General features: G+C 43.3%; 1 protein-coding gene across 1 annotated transcript in view; it reads right to left on the reverse strand.

The window, feature by feature from the left end:
• Nucleotides 1–20,575, reverse strand: part of CPED1 (cadherin like and PC-esterase domain containing 1) — a 475,576-nt gene that overhangs the window by 369,492 nt on the left and 85,509 nt on the right. The window contains exons 5-6 of the mRNA XM_044277190.1: nt 9,856–10,006; nt 5,173–5,326 (exon numbers count right to left, since the gene is read on the reverse strand). Coding sequence (XP_044133125.1) covers nt 5,173–5,326; nt 9,856–10,006 — 305 coding nt within the window. The remainder of the gene's footprint in view (nt 1–5,172; nt 5,327–9,855; nt 10,007–20,575) is intronic.

The following is a 20,575-nucleotide window of genomic DNA, read 5'->3' on the forward strand; positions in this document are numbered from 1 at the left end:
ATTGTTGACACTTTTCAATACTTGGGTTTGATTATATCACCCCGGGTTGAAAATTTTGTACAACTTAATTTGATTCCCATAATGGTAAGGATTAGAGCTAAAATAGGGATCTGGCTGAGACTTCCTCTATCCAGAGCTGACCGAGTTTCACTGGTTAAAATGGTGATATTACCACAACTTCTTTATGTGCTTAGGAATACACCTATTTGGATACAAGATAAGTATTTTAAACTCATGGAAAGAATAATTAATGATTTAATATGGGGAAGAAAGCGAGTTCGAATAAAGTTGGAATATTTGTATAAATCAGTGGAGTGCGGGGGTTTAAATCTCCCTTACTTTAAAGGGTATTTTATTGCAGCCCTGCTATTGATGTGCTTCGACTCAGAGAACAGCGCACTGCTGGGGAAGTTGGTAGGTAGTCACGCTCACAATAATATATTTACCCTGTTGGAATCCGGGCTACTGAAGAGCTATGAGCGAGGCTACAGAGAGACTATAAAACTACTCCTGAAAGTGTGGGCTACAACTAGGACATGGTTGAAGGTTAAGGGTTCACTTACATTCACGCCTCTTTGGCATAATGTGTATTTACAAAGGCTAGATGATATTGCAGCTGACACATTTTGGCAAAAGAATAAAATTTTGTATATTTCACAGGTAGTTAAGGATAGAGACATTAAACCATTTATAGAGATGACACATAATATAGAAAACCTTTCATGGTTTAGGTACTTTCAATTGCGCTCAGTACTATCTAGTCTGGACGATAAACTGGTGTTGGATCTAGATAACTCATCTTTTCTGAATGATTGGGTAGGGGGTACACTGTCTAGAATAAAGATTTCAAATATATATAAGTTACTACTTAAGGCACGGTTTAGTGATACACAGTCACCAGGACAAAGAGCGTGGGAGGTGGATTGTCCGAATTTACAATTAGAAGGGTGGGAGAATATTTTTGGGAACTTAGGTTCACTATCCCAGAACTTCAACCATGTTTTAATACAATTTTATATCTGCCACAGATTATATATCACTCCTTTATGGATGAATAAATGTGGATTAAGAGACACGTCTAACTGCCCTAAATGCGACACTTCAGGAGCGGACTATCTTCATATGATCTGGACCTGCCCAGAACTCATAAACTATTGGAATACTATAAATAATTTTATTATGTTTAAACTAAAAATACGAATCCCTTTTGAACCACAAGTATTCTTGCTTAATGATCTTTCCAAAATAAATAATCATAAGTATCAAAAGTTCCTCCTGAGTAGGATACTGATGTTGGCCAGAGTGTTGGTCAGTCGGACCTGGTTTGCTCGATATACTCCAGATATAAATATATGGATAAATCTAATTGATAAGGTAAAAAATTATGAGAAAATCATGTATAAACAGAGGGAAGCTGAGGAGAAGTGGACTAAGATATGGGGTGGTTGGAGGACTTGATTAGTTGTGATAAATTTTTCCCTTTTTTTTTTTTTTTTGACGCACCACAGGTAGGGGGAGAGGGGAGGGTCTAAGGAATTGGGGATGGGGGGGAAAAAGGGACGGGGGGAAGGGAAAAAAATGTTTCTTTTTTGCATCCTTCTTTGTATTGTAATTTTTTGATATATTAACTAATAAAGACAATTAATAAAAAAAAAAACATATATACACTGCTGTTTTCTATGGTTATGACCACCCTGCAATCCAGCAGTGGTGGTTGTGCTTTCAACTGTAGGAAAAAGTGCCAGACTATGTGCACTCCCGTGGTCCCGGCCACCAGTGAAGCCAGTGCTTTTTCCCATAGAGTGTAAGCAAGTAACCCCTGGATATGAGCAGTGAATAATGTGATGGAAAAATGAATCCAGCCAGCAAAGGAGGCAACATGGAGAATCACCATACATTAAGTGCCTTGTATTAATTTTCTGTACATGATAAATGCCACTTGCTGAAGTGACACAACCCCTTTAAGACAGATAGATAAACTAGATACTGCATGGCTGAGAAATCTGATAAGAAAGGAAGCCATACATAAAGCAGGTAGCCCGACGTCTGACGGACTTCCTTGCTCCTGCTATCCAGCTGTGGTTATTCCGTTCAATGATCTAAGGCTGTAAACACTCTTAACATTTGCTTTGGATCAGTAATAACTGTTTTGCTCCTGGGCAAAGGACTGAATGTTTAATTACTTGGTCAAGCACTTGAAATTGATAAGATATTCATTTTTACATTCTTCTGGCATCTGATGAAAGGAAATATTCCAAGATACTTCCTCAGTTTAGAAAGTAATCAGTGTTTTTAGAAGGAAGGAAAGCACAAACTACTTGTTCATTTAACTGTATCTCAATGTAGAGAAACGTGTGTGGCTGCAGATATTACCAGCCAGGAGGTCAATGAGCAGAAACGTTATGGGCACATGGCTGCGGTCTTACACACTAGTGCTTGCAGTGCCGTGTGTTTTTCATTGTGGTTTTTTTTTCCACCAAATTTGGGAAGAGAGGTACCAGTATAAAGGTATAATGTGCAACTACAGGGTGGAAACTACTTAGCTTTGGAGATCATTTAGACCAGTTTTACATGTAATAATAAGGTTTTAAAGAGGTTTTCTGGTAATAATTATTTTTTATCAAGTTCCCGCAGCAGGCCCCCGAAGAGACGCTTCATACTTACCTGCTCTGCTCCTCTGCACTCAGGGGCAGATTGGCTATAGACCTTACAGCAGGCATGTCCAGACTGCGGCCCTCCAGCTGTTGCAAAACTACAACTCCCAGCATGCCCTAATAGCTGTAAGCTATCCAGGCATGCTGGGAGTTGTAGTTTTGCAACAGCTGGAGGGCCGCAGTTTAGACATGCCTGCCTTACAGGGAAATGTCCCGGTGGGCCACGTGACCCCTCCTCATGGTTGGTAAGTGGATGTTCTTATGGATGTATTTTGTGCTGCTGGCAGTATTTTGTGATGGACTGTGGTATTTGGCTCTGTAAGGGGTGGTATAATGTGCCACAATGTGGTATTGCTGGTCCCATCTATTTGTGTTGGCCCTGCCTTCCATCAATTTGGACCGGACAAAACGGGGCCCCTTTTAGTATCCCTGTCTGTGCTGCTTCCACTGTCTCCACATTCTGGTCCCCGCTCATTTTACATCCGGCTGGCCATGGGCATGGTCACATACACTGCTCCAGGAGGGACGTGGCCACAAGTAACACATCACTGCTGAAGCCAGTCAGTGGGTGCAGTGGAGCTTGTAGCACCAGTAGAAAATAGAGTAGGGACCAGAAAAGGAAGACATCAGAGGCAGCACAGGGGACTGGAGCAGCGTGGAGCAGGTAAGTAGGAATCTTCTGTTTTAGGGGGCATGCTGCGGACACTTGATAAAAAATCTTCACCAGAAAATCCTGTTATGTTTTATATTAAAGCCATAAGAAGACCAGGGCTGCAAGATGGTTCTATGGGTTTCTGCTATACTTAGGTCACCATAAATACTGCCATCAGTTCTGTATGGTGTAAAGGAAAGGAGAGAAAAAGAGACAGGAGGCCGCGCCTCGTGTGTGTGGCTGTATTTACGGTCTTGGTTCACTCTATACAAGAAGCGCTTACCGTATGTTGTTGTGTATAGCCACAACAACTGTAGAAAGCTTGTGCTGGTATTCTCCCGTCCAGCATGCGGGGTCCTGTACTGCTGCCAAAGGTTCCTTATTCTCTGCACCAGGGGTGGCAGAAGAGATAAGTAAGAAGATAAAAGGTAGTCGTATTGAACCCTTTTTTGCGGCGCTGGAAACAGGAGGCGGATTAGCATAAAAAACTTTTTTAGAGAATGAAAGTAAAATAGCTTGTTTATTTTTTTTATTTTTTGTTAACGCGTTTCAAGGGCATCCAGCCCTCTTCGTCAGGACAATAAAAGCATATGGCCTTGAAACGCGTTGACAAAAAATAAGCAGTTCTGTATGGTGAGTATACAGTTGTATTTTTTGCAGTATGTTTTTTTTTTATTGTAATCATTTTGGGGTGTCTACATTAGTCATGATGGCCAATTGGTAACAAGTTCAGAAAAAAAAAAAATGGTAAAAATGGATATCAATTTGTCATGATATTTCTAACTTCGCTTGAACATAATGGGATCTATCAGGCTTCTGATCTAACAGCACTGCATGCTGAGCTATGTTGTCCCATATTTAGTATTTGTGGTGGAATCTGTGACAGAACCTTTGATGCAGATATGAACAAAGCCCAAGGGTGACTTCCCATGTGGCAGATTTTGTGCCAGAAAATTCCTTCGACTGAAAAGCATTTCCATTCAGTTGAATGAGGCTTGCAGGAATCCATGTGCTTCCTGCAAAAGATGAATGGAACAGATTTTCAGTCCCAGAAATTTTTTGCAACAAAATCTGGTGGGGAACTGTTTAGAGGCAGAGTGCCCAACCTGCAACCCAAAACCCACTTATTTATTGCAAAGTGCCAACTCAATTTAACCTGAATACTACAGTCCAATATACAGTAGTATAACTTCCATGTATTTTATCATTTAGCTATAATAGCCTACCTACAATGCACTGCCTGTGCTGTTCATAGTGCGCCCTGCGCTGAAGAACGGCAGGAAAGGTCTAAATCATATTGGTACACCATAGACTTTTTCCAGGGCATGGGTGCCCACACAGAGCGCTCTGAGTGCTGTCCCTGGCACCCGTGCCATAGGTTCGCCACTACTGCTCTATATTATGCTGTTAACTGAAAGCCTAAAATTGTTCAAGAAAATCTTATCACTTTAGCTGGTAAAGAGTGGAGACCTAAGACCAAGAAAAGACTAAGAAGGTACAGTAAAAAATAGGAGGAGGAAAACTTTCTGAAATAATCATGTGAGGCATGAGCCTTTAGAGCCACCTAGTGCAAACATACGGTACTGCAGTCACAAACTGAAGTGTGTCTCAGTAAAGTTTTACACATCTGTAGTTCCGAGAAACATGGTTTTAAGGCCAACAAACTTCTTCTTCAGATTACATTATAAATTCCATCTTCTGTTTCACTACAAAAGCAGAAACAGAACAGAATTGAACCTGTGATGGATCTGTTACATTAAGGGACACCAACATTGCCCGAAGGACTCCAAAGACTTATAGTAGGGTCCATTCGATTCTGTCATGGTGTATCAATTCTTTAATGTACTCCATAAGGTATTTAATTACCTGCAATGGAACAAATTGTTTCTTCGGCTCAGCCTGAACCATTGCCATGGAGTGAAGAAAAGCACGAAGTGGTGATAGAGATGTGATGACTACAAATGTCCTAATCACTGGAAAGTCTTGAAATGGGCGATGGTCACGATGATGGTACACATTTCTGTAACAAGAGATGTTATATCCAGTCTGTCATTTATCACCTCTACATAAAGGTGCTGTCACTAGGATATACAGTACTGTGCAAAAGTTGTAGGCAGGCGTGGAAAAAATTCTGCAAAATAAGAATGCTTTCGACAATAGGAGTGTTATTAGATTATTTTTATCAATTAACAAAGTACACAGTGAATGAATAAAAGGGAACTGTAAATCCAATCTCTGAGCTCAAATCGGAATAAGATGTCTAGGAGTTGCCTTCTAGAGATGTTGCCTTCAAAACAACATCAATTCTTCTAGGTACTTGCACCCAATTTATGAAGGAACTCAGAATGGAGGCTGTTCCAAGAGAAGTAACCACAGATCAGGGATTTAGATTTCTTGTTTGTTGAGTTACTTAGCATTTTGCTAATTGATAAAAATAAAGTATTAGGCCTCTTTCACACGGGTGTTGCGGGAAAATGTGCAGGTGTGTTGCGGGAACACCCACGATTTTTCCGCGCGAGTGCAAAACATTGTAATGTGTTTTGCACTCGCGTGAGAAAAATCGTGCGTGTTTGGTACCCAAACCCGAACTTCTTCACAGAAGTTCGGGCTTGGGATCGGTGTTCTGTAGATTGTATTATTTTCCCTTATAACATGGCTATAAGGGAAAATAATAGCATTCTGAATACAGAATGCATAGTAAAATAGCGCTAAAGGGGTTAAAAAAATAAAAAAATTTAACTCACCTTAATCCACTTGCTCGCGTAGCCGGCACCTCCTGTCTTCATCTTAGCTTTGTGCAGGAACAGGACCTGTGGTGACGTCACTCTGGTCAGCACATGATCCATCACCATGGTAAAAGATCATGTGATGACTGTGACGTCACCAAAGGTCCTTGTTGATACACAAAGCTAAGATGAAGACAGAAGGAGATGTCGGCTGCACAAGCAAGTGGATTAGGGTGAGTTAAATTATTTTTTAGTTTTTTTTAACACCTCCAGCGCTATTTTACTATGCATTGCTCTGTATTCAGAATGCTATGATTTTCCCTCATAACCATGTTATAAGGGAAAATAATAATGATCAGGTCTCCATCCCGATCGTCTCCTAGCAACCGTGCGTGAAAATCTCACCGCATCTGCACTTGCTTGCCGATGCTTGCGATTTTCACGCAACCCCATTCACTTCTATGGGGTCTGCGTGAAAAACGCACAAAGAGGAGCATGCTGCGATTTTCACGCAACGCACAAGTGATGCGTGAAAATCACTGCTCGTGTGCACAGCGCCATAGAAATGAATGGGTCCGGATTCAGTGCGGGTGCAATGCGTTCACTTCACACATTGCACCCGCGCGGAATACTCGCCCGTGTGAAACGGGCCTAACACTTATATTTTAAAGCATTATTACTTTGCAGCATTTTTTCCGCACCTACCTAAAACCTTTGCACAGTATGCTAGGTTATAGTTTTGGACTTTTCTTCAGCCATATTGAAAAAGGTAAATTTGTTTTGCTGTACAGTAATTTGAGTTAAATGTGTATTTCTTTTAAGTAGATAACAATTCCTCGATTGGTGTAGGTATGACTGCTGGGACTGCCACCGATCACCACAATGGTGGATCCCAGTTCCCCATTCCCCCAGCCTGTAGAAGCACCTAGTAGGAGTTTCAAATTAGATTAGTGGAGGAAGACGAGGGGTCTGACTCCAAATACTCCAGTAGATCACCTGACTGAGGGGTGTTTTGCTACATCCTCTTCATTGTTTATTACACACTTTGCGGCACATTTGGTAGTGGCTGTGCTCTGAAAACAATGAAGGAAATACTTTTTACCTGGAGGATGTCCACACATGGTGTAAAATCAGATTGCCACTACGGATTTACATGTATCATATAGATGTAACAAGTGTCAACATCAGTGGGCGAATTTACAATCCTGACCATATAACTCAATACCAACTTTAAGCTTTAGAAGCTTTGTACATTGTTAAATTAAGCCAGTGTGATAAGCTTACGTGTTACCGCCCTAGGAATTGCTTTAACGTCTGGTAGATCTGTAGGCTGTGCAGATAAGCGGTTATTTTCACACATCACTTGTGCGTTGAGTGATAATCGCAGCATGTTCTATATTCTTTAGTTTTTCACGCAATGCAGGCGCCATAGAAATGAATGGGGATGAGTGAAAATCGCAAGAATCCGCAAGCAAGTTTGGATGCGGTGTGATTTTCACGCATGTTTGCTAGGAGATGATGCTAGTAAATTGATAAAAGTCAATTTACTGTACTATTTTCCCTTATAACATGGTTAGGTTAGGTGTTCTATTCAATTTATTATTTTCTATTATAACATGGTTATAAAGGAAAATATTAGCATTCTTAATACAGAATGCTTACTAAAATGTGGCTTTAGGGGGTAAATTTTTTTTTTTTTAATTAACTCACCTCATCCACTTGTTCACACGGCCGGCATCGTCTTTTCTTCTTCTTTCAGACCTGAAAAAAGACATTTGATGACGTACTCGCGCTCACCACGTGGTGAGCGTGGTGACGTCAGCGCAGGTCCTGCTGAATGAAGATAGAAGGATGAGACTGGTGAGCGCGATTACGTCATCAAAGGTCCTTTGGCAGGTCCTGAAAGAAGAAGAAAGAAGACGATGCCGGCTACGCGAACAAGTGGATGAGGTAAGTTAATTATTTATTTATTTATATTTAACCCCTCAAGCAACATTTTAGTAAGCATTCTGTATTAAGAATGCTATTATTTTCCTTTATGACCATGTTATAATAGAAAATAATAAAATTAATAAAACACCTAACCCAAACCCGAATTTCAGTAAAGAAGTCCGGGTTCGGGTCTGGGTACCACATTCAGTTTTTTCTCACGCGCGTGCAAAACGAATTGCACTTGCGCGGAAAAAATTGAACATCGGAAAGCAATCGCAGTCAAAAGATACTCTTTAGAATTTGGGCCCCTTTGTGCACCTAGGCTGCAAAAAAGTGTCACACATGTAGTATCGCCGTACTCAGAAGAAGTAGGGCAATGTGTTTTGGGGTGTATTTTTACAAAGGGGCCCAAATTCCAATGAGTACCTTTTAGGAGGGCATTTTTAGGCATTTTGATTCCAGACTTCTTCTCACGCTTTATGGCCCCTAAAATGCCTGGGCAGTATAAATACCCCACATGTGAACCCATTTTGGAAAGAAGACACCCCAAGGTATTCTGTAAGGGGCATGGCGAGGTCCTAGAATATTTATTTTTTGGCACAAGTTAGCGGAAAATGATTTTGTAAGAGAAAAAAAAAAAAAAATTCCGCTAACTTGTGCCCAAAAAAATAAATATTCTAGGAACTCGCCATGCCCCTCACGGAATACTTTGGGCTGTCTACTTTCCAAAATGGGGTCACATGTGGGGTATTTATACTGCCCTGCCATTTTAGGGGCCCTAAAGCATGAGAAGAAGTCTGGAATATAAATGTCTAAAAATTTTTACGCATTTGGATTCCGTGAGGGGTATGGTGAGTTCATGTGCGCTTTTATTTTTTGTCACAAGTTAGTGGAATATGAGAAAATTCCGCTAACTCGTGCCCAAAAAAAAAATAATCTTCGATGAACTCGCCATGTCCCTTTAAAAGTGATCTTTTTATAGCACCGCAGCGATTTTACGGTGTTTTTGCAGTGATCAGAAAAAAATTTATTTCTGTCACTGCGGTGGGGCGGACTAAACGCAAGTGTGCGCACAAGATCAGGCCTGATCGTGCGAACACTGCGTTTTTTGTCGAGCCTATAGAACATGTCCTATTCTTGTCCGCAATTGCGGACAAGAAAAAGCATTTTCTATATAGTTCTGGCAATATGCGGATCCGCAAAATGCGGAAAGCACATTGCCGATGTCCGTGTTTTGCGGATCCGTGGATCCGCAAAACACATACGGACGTCTGAATGGAGCCTTACAGGGGGGTGATCAATGACAGGGGGGTGATCAGGGAGTCTATATGGGGTGATCAGGGGTTAATAAGGGGTTAATAAGTGACAGGGGGTGGGGGGTGTAGTGTAGTGGTGTTTGGTGCTACTTACAGAGCTACCTGTGTCCTCTGGTGGTCGATCCAAGCAAAAGGGACCACCAGAGGACCTGGTAGCAGGTATATCAGACTCTGTTAACAAAACAGTGTCTGATATACCTTTCAAGGGTTAAAAAAATCGCATCTACAGCCTGCCAGCGAATGATCGTCGCTGGCAGGCTGTAGATCCACTCGTTTACCTCCCGATCCTGTGAACGCGCGCTCCTGTGTACGCGCATTTACAGGAAATCTCGCGTCTCGCGAGATGACGCGCCGGCGCGTCAAGGGGGAACAGATCAACCGCCGCCAGAACGCAATCCTGCGTTAGGCGGTCCGGAGGCGGTTAAAGCAACCATTGTTCCAGAATAGTAGCAGTAAAAATGTGCCATGGCCTGACCTCAGTACTTGGTCAGGGCATGACGCCATGAATTCTAGTGAATGAGGAGGTAAGTAATAAGCAAGGGTAAACAGTATCCATAAAACAACATCACACTTACCGATACGGACTCGCCAGTAGCTGGTTTATGCCCTGAGTGGTTAGGTATTGATACTTGTTTTTGCTGTTGTCTGACATGAAAATAGCTGTGGTTATCTTTCTTTCCCATGATCCTTCAGGATAATGTGCACAAACTGAGAGATCCTGCAGTTCTATAGAGACATTGAAATATAACAGGAAGGAAAAATGAAATGTATGATGTGCAGATTCTGTGTGTAAAGCCAGGTGCAGGTCAAGTGTAGACACTGAAGTGCTTTTCTTACAAAGATGACTTCGTTTTGTACAGAAGCTAGTGAGGTGCTCAACAGATAGCCTTGGTTCTACTATCTAGGCATACATTTCTAGATGTAGATTTACATGCCAGCCATTCCAATCAGTATCAGTCCTTGTAATGCATGTGCCATGTCCTCCAGAGCAGGAGGTTCTACAGCCCCCACCTTAAAGGGAACCTGTCATGTGGATATTTGATTATAATCTAACTAATTATATACAATCATTAACTACTAAAAAGTACCTTAGATGTATTCACTTACTGGTGTGACAGATAGTGTCACGAGGGTGTCAAGAGCCACGTCTGACTCCGTTATACCCGGGGTCAGGAAGTCGCAGCGGGTGGCTGCGCGCTCTATGTCTAAAGTTCACGGTGTTTCTTAGTGTTTGTTTTCTGTGTTTGCCTTGCTATCCTTTTTGTCTCACTCAGGGATCCGTAGCTTCTCCTCCTCAGCTGTTTCTTGTCTGCCACTCCCAAACTCCTTATATTCTCCTCTCACACTTCTCTTGTTGCCAGTTATAGAGCTTCCTGCCTGGACATCTATGCTGGAGCTGAGAATCTGGTTGTTGTTCCAGACTGCTACCCTCCGGATCCCTGTTGGGCTTTTGTTGTCTCCTGTTGTTGCCCACCTGGGATTTTATGTTTAGTTTGTATTGTCTGTCCTCCCCTTGGTGTTTTCCTTTAGAGCTAGTGGTGCGGACTAGTGTTCCCACCGCCCTGTTCACTATCTAGGGCTCATCCTAGGGAAAGCCAGGGTTTTAGGCACGTGATCGGCGTACGGGTGAGGAACCCGTCTAGGGACGACAGGGCAGCCAGGCGCCAGCCGCAAGGTGAGTCAGGGGTCACCACCTTCCCTCTCACTAGGGCAGGGCCTCCCTCTTTTCCTCCCTCCGTGTCACGTATGTGACAGTTACGCCGATCGTGATATTATAACTGGCCCTTATTTTTTTTGAGAAAAAAAAAAATATATATATAATTTTTTATTTTTTTTTCTCTACTTAGAATCCAATATGGATCCTATTGCTGCTTTGGCAAAACAGCTTCAAGGCCTGTCTTTGGAGGTGGCAGGATTGAAGGCGTCTGTCCTCCAACAGCAGCAGCAAATGCAGCAGACCGTAAGCCCAGCGGTTGCTATGGGTAACCAGGTTGTTACAGAACCCAAGGTTGTTCTTCCTGACAGATTCTCTGGGGGAAGGGACAAATTTGTGTTGTTCCGTGAGGCCTGCAAATTATATTTTAAGCTGCGCCCTTACTCCTCAGGTAATGAAGAACAGCGGGTGGGGATTGTTATTTCCCTGCTTCAGGGGGACCCGCAATCCTGGGCGTTCTCGTTACCCCCTGGTTCCCAGGCTCTCCGGTCAGTGGAGGGATTTTTTGGGGCTTTGGGTCTCATATATGATGACCCTGACCGTGTCGCCCTGGCTGAGTCGAAGTTACGGAGACTCCTACAGGGAGATCGGCCAGCAGAGGAATATTGCTCAGAGTTCCGCAGGTGGGCTACGGATACTCAGTGGAACGACCCGGCTCTCAGGAGTCAGTTCTGCTCTGGGTTATCTGAAAGGGTTAAGGATGCGCTGGCGCTGTATGAGACCCCCCTTTCCCTTGATGCTGTTATGTCCCTCTCTATCAGGATAGATAGACGTCTTAGGGAGAGATCGAAAATTCCTGAGCAATCGGTAACCTCTCCCAAGCAGCAGTTAGTCTGTACTGACTTGGATGAGCCTATGCAGCTAGGAGGAACTTCTCGTCAGGTCCATCCTCCTGAGGTTCGCCGTAGGTGGGGGGCTTGTTTTTTCTGTGGGGGGAAGGGTCATTTCATTAATGTCTGTCCCTCCTTTCCCAAAAACAAAAGACCGTCGGAAAACTACTAACCCCAGGCTGTGCGGAGGATGTCAGCCGGGGGGTATACGTTTCCTCCATACGAACATCTCAATTTGTGTTGCCAGCGGTTATTGTTTTTGGTGTTAAGACGGAGTCTATTTCTTTTTTTCTAGACAGTGGTGCAGGGGTAAATTTGATAGATGCCCATTTTGCCCGCACTATGGGTTTGTCTCTCTGTACGCTGCAGAGACCCATTCCCATATTCGCTATTGACTCTGCTCCTCTGTCTCAGAGAAACCTCACTCACGTTGTCCATAACTTACATCTTCGGGTAGGGGACCACCATAATGAGTGTCTTTCATGTTACGTTCTGGAGGGCCTTCCCTCTCCTGTGGTATTGGGTCTTCCCTGGTTGGTAGCGCACAATCCAGTGGTGGATTGGCAGGCCAGGGAGATATTGGAGTGGAGTGAGCATTGCAGAGAGAATTGCTTAAATAACAATTGCTTAATCGCCTCCATAGCTTCCCTACCTACATTTATTTCGGACTTTGAGGACGTTTTTTCTGAAAAGGGTTGTCAGAAGCTACCACCTCATCGTCCTTATGATTGCCCGGTTAACCTGATTCCCGGTGCAAAATTACCCAAGTCCAGGTTGTATAATCTTTCGGGTCCCGAGAGACAAGCCATGAAAGATTATATCTCCGAGAGTCTGGCCAAGGGACACATCAGACCCTCTTCTTCACCCGTGGCTGCAGGGTTTTTCTTTGTTAAAAAGAAAGATGGGGGCCTGCGTCCTTGCCTAGATTTCCGTGAGCTAAACCGGATAACCGTCCGAGACCCATACCCTCTTCCTCTCATTCCTGACCTTTTTAATCAGATTGCGGGTGCTAGGTGGTTCTCCAAACTTGATCTTAGGGGGGCCTACAATCTGATTCGTATCAAGGAAGGGGATGAGTAGAAAACAGCTTTTAACACCCCTGAGGGGCATTACGAAAATTTAGTCATGCCTTTCGGTCTGACCAATGCCCCTGCTGTCTTCCAACATTTCGTTAATGATATTTTTAGTCATCTCATCGGCAGGTTTGTAGTCATATACCTAGATGATATCTTAATTTATTCGGCTGATCTGAAAACACATGAAGTACATGTCAGGCAAGTACTGCAGGTCCTACGGACGAATAAATTATATGCGAAAATTGAAAAATGTGTCTTCGCCGTTCAGGAAATACAATTCCTGGGATATCTATTATCTGCTTCAGGTTTCCGTATGGATCCTGGGAAGGTCCAGGCAATTTTAGATTGGGATCTTCCTGAGAACCTTAAAGCTCTACAACGGTTTTTGGGTTTCGCAAATTTCTACAGAAAGTTTATTAAAAATTATTCAGTGATCGTTAAACCCCTTACTGACATGACTAGGAAGGGGACTGATTTTTCTAAATGGTCTGACGCCGCTAAAATTGCATTTTCCTCTCTAAAAGAGAGATTTACCTCGGCACCTGTTCTAATTCAACCTGATGTCTCCCAGCCTTTTATTGTTGAAGTTGATGCGTCGGAGGTGGGAGTGGGGGCTGTATTGTCTCAGGGTCCGTCTCCTGGCAAATGGCGTCCTTGCGCTTTCTTTTCCAAAAAATTATCTGCAGCAGAAAAGAACTATGATATTGGAAATAGGGAACTGTTGGCGATTAAACTGGCGTTTGAAGAGTGGCGTCACTTCTTAGAGGGAGCAATCCACCCCGTCACGGTAATTACGGATCACAAAAACCTTCTGTACCTAGAATCGGCTAAGCGTCTCACCCCTAGACAAGCTAGGTGGTCGCTATTCTTTACCAGATTTAACTTTGTAATCACCTATTGTCCTGGGGCAAAAAATACCAAGGCAGACGCATTGTCTCGTTGTTTCCCTGGAGGGGGTAATGTTAGTGATCCGGTACCTATTTTACAAAGAGGAGTGGTTGTCTCTGCTGTACACTCTGTTCTAGAGGGAAAGGTGTTAGAGGCCCAGGGGGACGCCCCGGCCTCTTGCCCCTCAGAGAAATTGTTTGTACCGTTAAACCTGCGTCTTGAGTTATTGAAGGAACATCATAATTCGGCACTTGCTGGGCACCCGGGTAGTAAAGCAACCTTGGAGCTATTGTCTCGTCGTTTTTGGTGGCCAAGGTTGCGTCAGGATGTAATAGATTTCGTGTCTACTTGTTCTACTTGTGCACGCGCGAAAGTCTCTCATACACGTCCAGCAGGGTCTTTATTGCCACTTTTCATCCCCAATAGACCATGGACACATCTATCAATGGATTTCATCACTGACTTACCTTTGTCTGCGGGTAAAACAGTTATCTTGGTAGTAGTAGACAGGTTTAGCAAAATGGTACACTTTATTGCGCTACCCGCACTTCCTAATGCTAAGACTCTTGCTCAGGTGTTTATCAGTGAAATCGTGAAGCTTCACGGGGTCCCTTCCGATGTGGTTTCGGATCGGGGAACCCAGTTTATTTCTAAGTTTTGGAAAGCTTTTTGTACCTGTTTAGGGGTACACTTATCCTTTTCCTCAGCTTTCCATCCTCAGTCGAATGGACAGACTGAGCGTACCAACCAAAACCTAGAAACATATTTAAGGTGTTTTGCGTCTGAAAACCAAGAGGTGTGGTCATTATATTTACCGTTAGCCGAGTTTGCCATAAATAATCGCCGTCAGGAATCCACTGGCAAGTCACCTTTTCTTGGTGCATACGGTTTTCATCCCCAATTTTGTACTTTCAAAGAGGGGGGGTCTTCTGGGGTTCCCGAAGAGGAACGGTTTTCTTCATCTCTTTCATCGGTATGGCAGAAGGTGCAAGCTAACTTGAAAAATATGAGTGGTAAATACAAATGCATGGCCGATAAGAAACGGTCGCCAGGTCCGGACCTAGGAGTGAATGACTATGTGTGGTTGTCTACTAGGAATATTAAGTTGAAGGTTCCCTCTTGGAAACTGGGTCCTAGGTTCATTGGTCCTTATAAAATTGTAGCCGTCATTAACCCTGTGGCTTTTCGCCTGGAGCTACCTCAGACTTTTAAGATCCATAACGTCTTCCATAAGTCGTTGCTCAAGAAGTATGTTCCACCTCTAGAACCATCACCGCTGCCACCTCCTCCTGTTGTTGTGGCTGGTAATCTGGAGTTTCAAATATCCAGAATTGTTGATTCTCGTCGGGTCCGCCGCTCTCTTCAGTATCTGGTGCATTGGAGGGGTTACGGTCCCGAGGAAAGAATGTGGGTTCCAGCGTCAGAGGTAAACGCCAACAGGTTGATTCAGGCTTTCCATGTCTCTCATCCGGAGAGACCTGGTCCTGAGTGTCCGGAGGCCCCTCGTGAAAGGGGGGGTACTGTCACGAGGGTGTCAAGAGCCACGTCTGACTCCGTTATACCCGGGGTCAGGAAGTCGCAGCGGGTGGCTGCGCGCTCTATGTCTAAAGATCACGGTGTTTCTTAGTGTTTGTTTTCTGTGTTTGCCTTGCTATCCTTTTTGTCTCACTCAGGGATCCGTAGCTTCTCCTCCTCAGCTGTTTCTTGTCTGCCACTCCCAAACTCCTTATATTCTCCTCTCACACTTCTCTTGTTGCCAGTTATAGAGCTTCCTGCCTGGACATCTATGCTGACCCACTGGAGCTGAGAATCTGGTTGTTGTTCCAGACTGCTATCCTCCGGATCCCTGTTGGGCTTTTGTTGTCTCCTGTTGTTGCCCACCTGGGATTTTATGTTTAGTTTGTATTGTCTGTCCTCCCCTTGGTGTTTTCCTTTAGAGCTAGTGGTGCGGACTAGTGTTCCCACCGCCCTGTTCACTATCTAGGGCTCATCCTAGGGAAAGCCAGGGTTTTAGGCACGTGATCGGCGTACGGGTGAGGAACCCGTCTAGGGACGACAGGGCAGCCAGGCGCCAGCCGCAAGGTGAGTCAGGGGTCACCACCTTCCCTCTCACTAGGGCAGGGCCTCCCTCTTTTCCTCCCTCCGTGTCACGTATGTGACAGTTACGCCGATCGTGATAGATAGTTCCTTATAATATACACACAAAGATGCTGCATGCTAATGAGCTGATTTGAGTCCAGCGTGATGTCACTGAGTCCAGTGTTTTTTTTTTCCATAGCCACTCCCCTGCCCACCTGCTGCTGATTCATATGGAAAAAAACTGTCATTCAGCAGCAGGTGGGTGGGGAGAGTCAGAAGCTCATGAATATTCAGGATTCATCATTATCAGCTGGAGCTTTTCAATACAAGAGGTTGGCAGATTGACTGGGTCAATTAAAGAAAGTGACCCAGCATAAATCAGTCACTTATTTATGTTGCCCTTAGTTAGGACACCATAGTTAGTTAGGACACCATAAAACTGGTGACAGGTTCCCTTTAAGGAGTCACATGGACAGGGGTTCTTGACAACTTTTCAGGATTAGATCTTCAGTATATGACATGAAAATTTCCACTTTGACATATAATATCTATTAAACTAGCAAGTCTGATCTGGTTGTTGACTGTGGCTGTCAGTGAGAGGAACCCGTTCCTGTGCATCCATTTAAAATTCATTTGAAGATCCTATAACCCTCTCTTGCAAGTTGGTAGGTACAAAGAAGCAGAAGATAAGTCAGTTCAAACAATCAGGAACCAGGCAATCAAATCTGCCCAACCAGCCCACAACATATGTCAAGATTATATTGTACAACCAATCTGTCTAAATGTGATGCTTGTATCAGAGATAGATGATCTAGGTGTAGATTGTAGATTTCTAACACTACTTTATGCACTAAAGGTAGGTTCACAACACCATTTAACTGACCCGGCACATTTTTTTTTAAGGCAGAGTTCACTTCATCCGTCTAGGCCAGATACTGCGTTCACTGCTGGATCCTATTGACTATAATGGAATCTGGTGGTGATCTGGCCTCTTTCTGGCTGGTCAAAAAACGCAATAGTGTGCCAAATGGAGGTCTGAACCTACCCTTAGAGAAAAATGTCTTCAGAAAAGAAAACATTTACTAATAAGAAGTTACTATTCTTTGCAGTTAGGGCTCATTCACATGACTGTGGTTTTGGTCTGCATTCACTTCAATGGGGCCGCAAAAGATGCGACCAGCTTTTCGTTGTTCCATTCCGTGGCCCCGCAAAAATTATGAGGCATGTCTTATTCTTGTCCGCAAATTGCGGAAGGCATACGGGCAACATCCGTGTTTTGCGGATCTGCAATTTGCGGACTGCAAAACACGACACGGTCGTGTGAATGATCCCTTATTAAATAGCAGCCATTGTCTTTTAATGATACTATATCTTTATAAAGATTCCACTGATATCCCTAATTTCTCATGGACTTGCACATCCATAGACTGCATTGTACAGTACAAGAAAGATTTTACGTATCAAGCCAAAAGTGATGAAACAACCAGTTAGCTGTTTCACACATCTATAAGTGCAGAAATTGTATAAATGGTCTTGGATGAACAGTACTTTTTCAGAATACTGAAAAAACAGAACTGTAGGAAGAAGTGGGGCAGGCTTTGTTGGGGATTAAAAGTTAAAGGGGGGAAGGCTTTTTCCCCTTTTTTTTAGCCATCTTTTTATCTATTTATGAAAGCTTTCTCAATGCTCAAATGTTTTAAAAAATATGCCTTCCCTTCTTACAAAACCCACAGAGCCGAGCAGTGCGGCATCTAAATTTTTGACGGATCAGCAAAAAACGCTAATGTGAAAGTGGCCTTATGCTGAAATGTAAAGAAGTATCCATTTGCAATATTCTATATAAAAGACTGATTTCTACGTCGCTGTGTCATTTAATATAGATTATCAAATAAAATACATTCATATCCATTCACCTCCCTATACAGTCAAATACATTTTTGTAGCATCCAGTTAAATGCCAGCAGGTGGCAGACAAGAGCTTGCACAATATAGTTCATACCGTAACATCTTATAAATATAGCCTGCATCATCCAGAAAAGTGGGACAGCGCAGTTTCATCATTGCCAGATTCCATAACCCTGCTGAAAACGACATTTCATCATGTAGTCAGAAGGCCATCTCTGCGCTGGACTGTAACAGGCCACATACTTCATTTGTATTTGTATCCATTGACCATGGAATTTAATTTTAAGACTAGTATTCTGGACATTTAGAAAGATCTAGTGTTATGTCCATGTAGTTTGCATAAAAACATAGAAACATAGAATGTGTCGGCAGATAAGAACCATTTGGCCCATCTAGTCTGCCCAATATACTAAGTACTATGGATAGCCCCTGGCCCTATCTTATATGAAGGATGGCCTTATGCCTATCCCATGCATGCTTAAACTCTCACTGTATTTGCATCTACCACTTCTGCAGGAAGGCTATTCCATGCATCCACTACTCTCTCAGTAAAGTAATACTTCCATGATATTATTCTTAAACCTTTGTCCCTCTAATTTAAAACTATGTCCTCTTGTAGCAGTTTTTCTTCTTTTAAATATTCTCTCCTCTTTTACCTTGTTGATTCCCTTTATGTATTTAAAAGTTTCTATCATATCGCCTCTGTCTCGTCTTTCTTCCAAGCTATACATGTTAAGGTCCTTTAACCTTTCCTGGGAAGTTTTATCCTGCAATCCATGTACCAGTTTAGTAGCTCTTCTCTGAACTCTCTCCAAAGTATCAATATCCTTCTGGAGATATGGCCTCCAGTACTGAGCACAATACTCCACATGAGGTCTCACTAGTGCTCTGTAGAGCGGCTGTCACAACCAGACATCTGAGAAGCTCTGACAGATGCCTTTCAGAAGCTCCTCCTTGAGCTTTCTTTGTTTTGGTTTTCAGTTCCTCATCTCGTTAGCCTCTCTCAGCTGTCATGTAGTTGGACTGATTGCATCCCTTTAAATTCCTCCCCATAATGCATTAGTGTGCGGTTTATACAACTTCCTGCAGTGTGTGTGCATGCTGATCCTGTTTCCCAGTCTTCTACATAATAAGTGTTGTACATTCATTTGTGATTTTCTGTTTGCTGGATCCCAGGTGACCCTGACTCCCTCCGTGTCTAGTGTAGGGAGCCGGTGGTCATGTCCCCTCACTATTGTAGGGTGTTCAGGTGTTATATAGTTGAGGTACGAGGATATGCGATCATCCACCATTGGGGTGTTCGCATAGGCTGAGCAGTCAGGGAGAGTGCCAGGTCTTATGCAGGGGTCTCCCTTTTGTTCCTTAGTTTTGGATCCAGTGAGTCATATATTAATTTTGCATTGTCTTGTTTCCTGTACACCTTCCGTGACAGCGGCATGAGCACCTCCTTCTTTCTACTGGTAATGCCTCTCCCTATACACCCAAGCATTCTGCTAGCATTTCCTGCTGCTCTATGACATTGTCTGCCTACCTTTAAGTCTTCAGAAATAATGACCCCTAAATCCCTTTCCTCAGATACTGAGGTTAGGACTGTATCACTGATTGTATATTCTGCTCTTGGGTTTTTACGCCCCAGGTGTATTATCTTGCACTTATCAACATTAAATTAAATTTTAGTTGCCAGATTTTTGACCATTCCTCTAGTTTTCCTTAAATCCTTTTCCATTTGGTGTATCCCTCCAGGAACATCAACCCTGTTACAAATCTTTGTGTCATCAGCAAAAAGACACACCTTACCATCGAGGCCTTCTGCAATTTCGCTGATAAAGATATTAAACAATATGGGTCCCAGAACAGATCCCTGAGGTACCCCACTGGTAACAAGACCATGGTCTGAATATACTCCATTGACTACAACCCTCTGTTGTCTGTCCCTCAGCCACTGCCTAATCTATTCAACAATATGGGAGTCCAAGCAGAAAGACTGCAGTTTATTGATAAGCCTTCTATGTGGGACAGTATCAAAAGCCTTACTAAAGTCTAGATAAGTGATGTCTACTGCACGTCCGCCATCTATTATTTTAGTCACCCAATCCAAAAAAAAATCGATAAGATTAGTTTGACATGATCTCCCTGAAGTAAACCCATTCTGTTTTTCATCTTTCAATCTATGGGATTTTAGATGTTCAACAATAGATGTTCCACAATCCTCTCCTCAACAATAGATGTTCCACAATTTCCCCACTATTGATGTCAGGCTTACTGGCCTATAGTTGCCCGATTCCTCCCTACTACCTTTCTTGTGAATGGGCACAACATTTGCTAATTTACAATCTTCTGGGACGACTCCTGTTACCAGTGATTGGTTAAATTAATCTGTTAATGGTTTTGCTAGTTCACCGCTAAGCTCTTTAACCTCTTAAGGACACATGACGTACCGGTATGTCATGATGTCCTGGTACTTAAGGACACATGACGTACCGGTACGTCATGTATGGTTCCGATCACTGCCGTCGACCGGGCGGTGATCGGAACTCGGTGCCTGCTCAAATCATTGAGCAGGCACCTAGACTAAATGCGCCGGGGGGTCCTGTCACCACCCCATGTCGGCGATCGCAGAAAACGGCAGGTCAATTCAGACCTGCGGTTTTCAGCGTTTCCGGGTTATTCGGGTCTCTGAAGACCCGATGACCTGGAACAGGATGGTGATGGTGGTGCAGGATTTTATTTTATTTTTTTGTGTACGCTGACTGTAGCCGGCACTCTTAGCGTCCGGCCACTGTTAGCGCATTGCACACCCCAC

Source organism: Bufo gargarizans, chromosome 2 (genome assembly GCF_014858855.1).
Source record: "Bufo gargarizans isolate SCDJY-AF-19 chromosome 2, ASM1485885v1, whole genome shotgun sequence".
In the NCBI taxonomy this organism is placed as follows: Eukaryota; Metazoa; Chordata; class Amphibia; order Anura; family Bufonidae; genus Bufo; species Bufo gargarizans.